Below are 9,060 nucleotides of genomic sequence, written 5' to 3'. Positions count from 1 at the left end.
AAATATGGTACCATTCTTTACACTTTCCAAACTATATATTATACATACATATTTACCACGAATAAGAAGCCAATAATATTCAGAATTCATATAATGAAATTCCGCTTTACCACATTACCACAACGAGATATGTTTGACGTTCATATTTTTAAATATTTGACGCTTGCTTATGTATGATTTTATAAATACAGTTGCGGACATTGATATACAGACAGATAAATACCTTCCTTTTATAAAATCATACATAAGCAAACGTCAAATATTTAAAAATAGAAACGTCAAACATATCTTGTTGTGGTAATAGAGACGGTTGTGATTTAGCAACTGGATTTATTAAATCTTAATGAATAAATCTCTCAATGGAGACATAGTAATAGATATGAATGCATACAATTTCAATAAATACATTCAATGAAATACTGTGGACGTGTTTCCGCATTGGTCGCTCCAACATCCTGCCGGCCCTAGATGCATTAAGCGGCTAGTGCCTCCTTCAGCTCCTGTAGAGCCCGCATCGCCTCATGAACCAGGATGCTGGTGACTTTAACCCGATAGGAGGCAGTTTGTAGCCCACGGGCGGTACGTCGAACGGTGCGTTTTCTATTTGCGGACTCTGAGGTATGGCGTCCGAGGTGCTTGAAGCGCGGTGGTGTACGCCCTGATCCCCCACATTGGGGAGCGTTTCGATTTGTGTGGACGAGGCGTTTGTGGAGCTGCACTGCGGAGTTCGCATTCGTGCGGCGAGCTGCCGGTGTAAGAGTGTGTGATGTTGTAGCGAGAACACTCTGCACCTACCACTGGATGTGCATTCGGCCGTGATGTGCGACAGAGCCAGACAATTTGTGCAATATTTATGTGCCCTGGCTAACAAAAAGCGTTGTTGCGGCTTCATGCCTACGAATACGGGGCACATTCTTAGGGAGTGGTGACGAGTGCGCAGGCGACATCGCAGATAGTCCTCCTCGTGGCGAAGAGAGCCAGTTGATGGTTCGCCTTCCAGGGAGGGAGTCATTACCACTTTGGACCTGAGCGATGTGCGCGGCGCTGGCGTGGGGGCTCCCCTATCGTCCATCTGTAAAGATACGGAAACCTTTAGATTTTCGTATATCACTATATGGGAGACATAGGAGAGAGATACGAGAAGTATGTATGTATGTGTGGTGTATGAGAAAAGGTGTGCAGCCATTTGGGTGCGGCCGTCGACCACACGAATGTGTCCATCCTTGCCATTGTGCAACCTTTCGATGCGGCCCAGGCGCCATTCCGTGGGCGGGAGTGTGTCATCATTAATGACTACGCATTCTCCGATTCTGGGTTCTACTTGAGCATTCTTCCACCTATGTCGCTTATGAAGGTCTTTAAGGTAGTCTTCCTTCCTTCGTTTTGCGAATTGGTGGTGTAAGACCTTGAGTTTTTCCCATCTATTAATGAGCGAGAAGTTTTCGTGATTCGATTCGGGGAAAGATAGGAGGGGAGCACCCCGGAGGAAGTGGCCAGGTGAGAGCGCTGTAAAGTCCGTCGGATCTTGGGTGAGTGGAGATATCGGACGAGAATTTAATACAGCTTCTACTCTTATTAAAGGGGTAGTAAACTCCTCAAACGTAAATTTGTGGGGCCCGGCAGTCCTTTTGAAGTGAAGTTTAAAACTTTTAACTGCCGACTCCCATAAGCCACCCATGTGCGGGGCGCTGGGAGGGATAAATTTCCAATTTATACCCTGGGTGAGTATTTTTGACAACATCACGGGATACCATTTGAAGAAATACAGATAACTCCTTTTCAGTGGCTCTTTTGGCTCCTATAAAAGTTTTGCCATTGTCACTCATTGTTTTAGCGGGGTAACCACGGCGACCAACAAAATGAGCAAAGGCGGCGAGAAATACCTCTTTGGTCAGGTCTGAGCACAGCTCGAGGTGTACTGCCTTTGTTGTGAAGCACTCAAAGACGGCCACATAGCCTAAAGCGGGGGATCTTAGCATGGAGGCTTTTATTTGAAAAGGCCCAGCAAAATCGACACCGGTGGTGGTGAAGGGCGGAGCGAAGGTGCATCGTTCGTGCGGCAGGGCAGCCATAATCTGCGAGCGCATTTGCTGTTTGTGAATGGTGTATGATTTACATTGATAAATGCATTTTTCGATGAGGGGTTTGAGCCGGGGAATGTAAAATTCTTGCCTGGTCATCTGCTGCATCAGTCGTACTTCTGCATGGAGGAGTAGGTCATGGAGAAACTTTAGATAGATTAATGCGAATCGGGACTTTTCCGGAATTATAGAGGGTAGACGTTCGTTATAACTCAAGGTAGCATGAGCAAGGCGTCCATTGACGTGGAGAACTCCATTTTTATCCACGAAGGAGTTAAGAACTAATAGTGAACTCTTTTTGTAAATGGGTTTTGAGCTTTCTAAGCGGGTCTTTTCATGGGGGAAGTGACGGGTTTGCGTGATTATGATAAGACGAATTTTCGCGTAGCGGAGATCACCATGTGATAGCGCGGTCATGAGCTCCTGGCGCTTTGTCTTTTAGCCGTCTGATGAACTTAAAGACGTAGGCCATTACTCTCAAGGCTCGAGAGAAAGAGGAAAACCTGTCCAGAACGTCGGGATCTTCTTCGGTGGTGAGTAGTGCCTCCACTCTTCGCACTTCCGGCGGGTTGGCATTTCGAACTGGGGGTTTTGGCCATCCTTCGGGGGGCTTGGATAGCCAATCAGGACCGTTCCACCATAACGAGGACGCTGCTAGGTCCAGTGGCTTGCAACTCCTTGTGCCCATATCTGCGGGGTTGTCGCTGCTGCGTACATGTCGCCAGGTGGCGTTTCCGACGAGTTCCAAGATCTCCGCGGTGCGATTCGAGACGAACGTTTTCCAAGAGTGGGGTGGTTTTTCCAGCCATGCCAATACAATTTCAGAGTCAGACCATAGTACCAGTTTTCTTTGAGAGAGGTCGAGATGGGACTGGACAGCTGCGACAAGTTTGGCTAAAAGAAAAGCTCCGCAGAGCTCAAGCCGGGGTAAACTAGTTGTTCGAAGGGGTGCTACCTTGCCTTTGGAAACCAGAAGATGGGAAGAGGTACTGGAACCATGAGTAGTTCGAACATATACGTTGGCACAATATGCCTTTTCTGAGGCGTCACAGAATCCATGGAGTTCAACATGCTGGTCAAGAATAAAGTTTACCCATCGAGGAATTTGAATGGTCGAGATTGTGTGGAGATTGGTTGCGAACTGAGACTATTTAACAAGATGGAGGGGTTTGGCTTTCTCGTCCCAGTCAGTTCCGTCGATCCAGAGCTCTTGTAAGAGAATCTTTGCCTGGAACATTATCGGCGTAAGCCACCCTGCGGGGTCAAAAAGTTTCGCGATAGAGGAGAGAATCTGTCGTTTAGTGCTAGCAGATGAGGCTGGGATGGAGTCGATCGTATAGGAAAACGTGTCTGTGAGCACATTCCATTGGATCCCTAGAGTCTTTGTGGTACTTGCTTTTTCGAACTCGAGAAAATTAGTATCGAGCAAGTCTCTTTCCTTATATTTTTGAGAATTTCTGGGTGGTTCGCTGTTATTTTCTTCAAGTGAAAGCCTGCCGAGTTTAGAGCCTGGATGACTTGGGTGAGATATTGAGTGGCGATTGTCAGATCGTGGCTGCCAGAGAGTATGTCATCGACATACGTTTCTTTATTCAGAATGGGGGCGGCCATTGGGTAGTTGGTTTTTTCATCTTGTGCTACTTGGTAAAGTGTGCGAATGGCGAGGTAGGGCGCAGAGTTTACACCGAATGTGTCCTTTTTTAATTTATAATCATGAATGGGACTGGTTGTGGGAGAACCAAAGATTATTCTTTGAAAGTCCAAGTTTTCGGGATGTAGCAGTATTTGTAGGTACATCTTTTCGACATCACCATTAAATACAAATTTATACATTCGCCACTTGAAGATGAGAAGCATCAAATCAGGCTGGGAAGTTGGTCCGGTATACATCGTTAAGAGAGTAACCGGATCCCGAAATCTTTGATGCGTTAAAGACAACTCGTACTTTTGTCGTTCGTTTTTGGGCTTTATAACCGCATGGTGAGGGAGGTAGAACGACATGTACTTGCCTGAGAGGAATGTTTCTTGGGACATAGTTTTTTCCATGTGGTTTAGGGTGAGATATTCTTCCAGGACATTATCATATGAGGCCTTTAAATCGCCCTTTTTGAGGAGGTTTCTCTCCATTCCGAGAAATTGCTGAAGAGCTGAGGAGCGAGATTAACCTAAAGAGATTGCTTTGGGAAAACTTGGCTTGAACGGAAGCCTCACCACATAACGACCATCAGAGTTGCGAGAAGTGGTGGATTTATAGAAATCTTCACAAAAGTCGTATTCAGGGGAGGTAGGATTGAGGTTTGGAACTTCTTCTAGTTCCCAAAACCGACGCAATTGTGAGTTGAGATGCTCATTAGATATTTCCTCTATTTGTGTAGAGTATGAAGCTATGTTTTCGTAAATCTGACCACTAAGTATCCAACCAAATATTGTGTTCTGAGCTAGCAGAGTTGGTGAGATTTTTTCAATGCCCTCCTCGATTATTTGAGGGATGATATCACTGCCTAACACAAGGTCAATCTGGGATGGGGAGTGGCAGTTTGGATCTGCCAGTTCGAAATGAGACCATTTTTCTTTGTGGTCATGATTAAGTGGGAACTTGCGGACCATTTTTGTCAGCTGTGGTAACACGATAGCTTGAGCATTTATTTTAGTTTGGAGATCGGCGGAGACCAAGACTAAAGAGCATAATTTTTCGAAGTTTGAACAACTCTGCCACCCATTATTTTGAGCTTTGGTGGAGATAAAGCTTCGTTCTGACGCCTGATTTATGAGAGCTCTTAGTTTAAATATTTCTCCTCGGTGTGACACCGGTACCATAGCTGTCGGGAGGAGTATTTTTCTCTCATTCTCTGAATAGAATGATTGCTCCTGAATTCCTACTGCTTCGTGTTCATTAGTGCCTGTTTGGGGTGAAGTTTGCACACTTGAGTTTGCAGAAATTGTAGTTGCCACTTGCGAACTGGTTTTTTGCACTCTCCATTTGGCACCAGTTGGGGTNGCAGAGTTGGTGAGATTTTTTCAATGCCCTCCTCGATTATTTGAGGGATGATATCACTGCCTAACACAAGGTCAATCTGGGATGGGGAGTGGCAGTTTGGATCTGCCAGTTCGAAATGAGACCATTTTTCTTTGTGGTCATGATTAAGTGGGAACTTGCGGACCATTTTTGTCAGCTGTGGTAACACGATAGCTTGAGCATTTATTTTAGTTTGGAGATCGGCGGAGACCAAGACTAAAGAGCATAATTTTTCGAAGTTTGAACAACTCTGCCACCCATTATTTTGAGCTTTGGTGGAGATAAAGCTTCGTTCTGACGCCTGATTTATGAGAGCTCTTAGTTTAAATATTTCTCCTCGGTGTGACACCGGTACCATAGCTGTCGGGAGGAGTATTTTTCTCTCATTCTCTGAATAGAATGATTGCTCCTGAATTCCTACTGCTTCGTGTTCATTAGTGCCTGTTTGGGGTGAAGTTTGCACACTTGAGTTTGCAGAAATTGTAGTTGCCACTTGCGAACTGGTTTTTTGCACTCTCCATTTGGCACCAGTTGGGGTGGTCTTTCCTCGAGCTGAGGGATTGTTCCCACAGGGATACTGTAGTTTCGGGAAGCTTACAGGTTACTATGTAGATGAGGATGCGGTCCCAATTTTCGGTTGAGACTTGCTGAGTTGCGAGAATTTGAAGGCAGTTGTTTACTGCAGACTGCAGCCGTTGTAAGTCTTCGCTGCTTTCGGTGGGAATGGGTTTGAGGTTCATTAAGATTCGTATTTGGTTGTCTACCAAAATACGCTTATTCTCATATCGAGACCGAAGTGCTTCCCATGCGAGATTAAAGCTTTCATCACAGAGAGAGAATTGCTTTACTATTTGATTGGCTTTTCCTTGAGTTTTGTACCTGAGATGGTACAACTTTTGGCCTTGGGTGAGTTCAGGGTGATTTATATATACCGCTGAGAACATATCCCGGAAAGAGGGCCATTGTTGATTTATTTTGGAATGAATTTCCGTCATCCCTTGTCAAGTTTGGTTTGCAGACAGGGCCATTGTTCATAACTTCCGTAAAATACTTCGGTGTCACAAGGAGGGACGGTTAAGCCGAGGCCAGACTGGCGTTTGGGTTGTGATGTAGAGGGAGTAGGCATGGGATTGCTCACTTGCTTATGAAGATGGAGCTGGTCAGCGATTTGAGCTTTAGTGTCTTCGTATTGATCGAGACAAGACCGATATTTGCGAAAAGCGCTAGCTTGGAAATCTTCGGGAAGGTCTTGCTCGTCTGCCCCTACAACTACATCGTAAGAGTTTTGAACTCGATTCCAAAAATTGTCTAAACTCGTATCTTTTATTTTCAGGCTTGATTCTGAGTTATTTTCGAGAGGCAGAGATTTGAATCTTAAACAGTAATCGACTAAATTATCAGTCTCTGCAATAAACTTAACGGAGGCCAATTGCCTTTGTTTTTTTTGAAGTTTTCCCGTTTGAGCGGGCAGAGCGTTGAGTTTCGATCGCAACGATTTTCTCGTCATCACTCATTTTGGGAATTTGGGATTCTTCGTTAAACCCCGAGAAAATTTATAAATTTATAAAGAACTCGAGAATACTAAGAATGCAATTAAATTAAATTTTTATTTTTTTTTAAGTAAATGCAATTCCTCTTACAGGAATGCCAGAGAATTTAATGCAATTCCTTTTTAAGGGAAAGCCAGAGAACTTAATGCAATTCCTTTTTAAAGGAACGCCAGAGAAGTAAATATACAGTGATATAATATGAGTAAATAAATAATGAATGTGTGAGTTTTGCGATTATGTCAGTGCTCGATTGCGAATTAGAGAAAAATTTTGGTTTAATTTATTTACTAATTTATTTATTTAACCGTTTTTGAGAATATAGTAATTTCGAGAAACTTGCTCAGCAAATGAAAGTGTACGAGATTTTATTTATTTTATGTAAATGCAAGTTTATTTCACGCGCCTGTGACCGCAATATTATTTATATGTACATAGGAGGACCACACAGTTGAAGAACGAGAATGCGCTTCTATTACTTTTGGTAAAATGCAAATTTAATTCGCGGGACTTTAACCAATGGTATTTGTATATAAGCGCCGTCAACTTTATATATGTAGATATGTATGAGATTGTGTGTATATAAGTATGCCTATGTGTTTATATATGTGTGTTTATATGTCGCTTGTAATATTGTCTCACTTGTGTACCTTTGTTGTCATGAAATCGCCACTTTTATTTTAAACAAGGGAAACACTGCTAAGAAAATGTTTACAATTTATGTATTATTACGAGCAAACGTTGTGGGGAATTTAAGTTTGTATACATAAATATCAATGAGAAATTATATTTGATTTGGTAAAACCGAATTTGGGAGGAGGGGTAATAGAAAATTGCCTATGTACTTGTAAGTAGATTTGTATTTATATGTGTGGACTGTATTTGTAAAACGCTTGAGCGGGAAAATATGTACAAATAGGCGGGAAGAGAAATCAGTACATATGTACATGCATATATGTAAGTATTTTCGAGATACGGGATATTGGCTTTCGGAACTTATTTACTCGAAAACTTGGAAATATACATATATGTATATGCACGAATTTCCAAAAAATTCTTTAACGGGCTGAGGATTCCGTTTTAATCGGAAAAAAGGCACACAAGGTTTTTATGAATTTTAGGTTATCTTTTTGAAATATTTTAATGCAAGACTTGTAAATGTGTATGTTGTAAATACCGTGGGAATATGAAGCACTAGGAGAAATATATGTTTACTTACGGTTTGCAATAGGGATTTTTTACTTCCTGCTGGTTCGGGGTCTGCTGGCGCAGAAGGACCAAAATTGCGCGCAATGGGCTTCCTTGTGGCGAGTGGTGGGGCTGCGGGAGGTACAATCTCCAAGTGATCGCCAACGGTGGCAATTTGATAGGCGACACAACTCTTGCGGCGACGGGGTAGCGGTAGTGAACTGGATGCACGGTCTTCGTTGCGACGATGGAGCGGATGATCACCTATTGATAGGCGACACAACTCTTGCGGCGACGAGGTGGCGGTGGTGAACTGACTGCACGGTCTTCGTGGCGACGATGGAGCGGATGGTCACCTGGTGCATTCAAATGTCGGTGATGTTGGACGGCTTATTTCGCCGGAACACTTTGGCACAACGCAAATAACGTTTGTTGGCGGAAATGAAAGAGTCTACAAATGTATTTAATGGTACTTTATTTGTACGCTTTTTACAAAGCAAATTTACAATAATAAGCCGTACGCGGTTAAATTACAAAATGAGGATGAACTAATATATGTTCTGAGAGTCTATGATTTTCACGCGCGAGCACTACGACTTCCTTTTAGAAAACGGTAGAAAATTATGCGGATATTTAAGATTTCGCTTAACTATTTCGCGCACGAGCACTGCAGCTTTGTGTGGATACCAAAAAACGATTGATGAAAAAAAAAATATAAACTCATCTGTCAAATGCAGTGTGTCCATACATACAATACAATGTGTATGTATACAGCGAGTGCTCTTGCTAGCGAATAGCTCCCGCGTTGCCAACTACTTAATCATAACGTACAATAATGCTTACATAACGTGTTCACTAAATATAATTCCAAGTGCAATGTATGCAATTTGATAAATATAAATGCAAAGGTATTCAAAAGATACAATCGCAAAAGTTAAAATCGTATTAGGTAGATGTTTTAGTACAAATTCAAAAGTAAATACGCATAGTTATGAATGCATACAAATTCAATAAATACATACATAGGGTGCTAGCGTATATATCGCATAGATATGAATGCATACAACTACAATAAATACATTCAATGAAATACTGTGGACGTGTTTCCGCATTGGTCGCTCCAACACCAATTCAGAAAAGCCAAGCCCCGTCATCTTCACCTGTTTCTCCTTCCGAGGGTGTGTTTGGATCTGAAGAACCATATCCGACTCCTTCAACATCAGGGACA

General features: G+C 42.8%; 1 protein-coding gene across 1 annotated transcript; it reads right to left on the bottom strand.

The window, feature by feature from the left end:
- Window positions 1-255: 255 nt before the first annotated feature.
- On the bottom strand, window positions 256-8,183 carry LOC108370523 (uncharacterized). Its single transcript, XM_017625853.1, has 2 exons — window positions 7,864-8,183; window positions 256-1,072 (listed from the first exon to the last, which is right to left on the bottom strand). The coding sequence occupies exon 2, from the start codon at window positions 1,070-1,072 to the stop codon at window positions 494-496; it is 579 nt and encodes a 192-aa protein (XP_017481342.1). The 5' UTR covers window positions 7,864-8,183; the 3' UTR covers window positions 256-493.
- Between the last annotated feature and the right edge of the window lie 877 nt (window positions 8,184-9,060).

This window comes from Rhagoletis zephyria, unplaced genomic scaffold (genome assembly GCF_001687245.7).
Source record: "Rhagoletis zephyria isolate East Lansing unplaced genomic scaffold, Rhagoletis_zephyria_1.1 Rzeph_scaffold_04293, whole genome shotgun sequence".
NCBI classification, from domain to species: Eukaryota; Metazoa; Arthropoda; class Insecta; order Diptera; family Tephritidae; genus Rhagoletis; species Rhagoletis zephyria.
Note: the sequence above shows the minus strand (reverse complement) of the source record. Positions and strands in the feature narration are given on the sequence as shown.

Excerpts from the sequence above, each read along its gene's own strand:
- LOC108370523 (XM_017625853.1), bottom strand. The coding sequence starts at position 1,072 with ATGGACGATAGGGGAGCCCCCACGCCAGCGCCGCGCACATCGCTCAGG.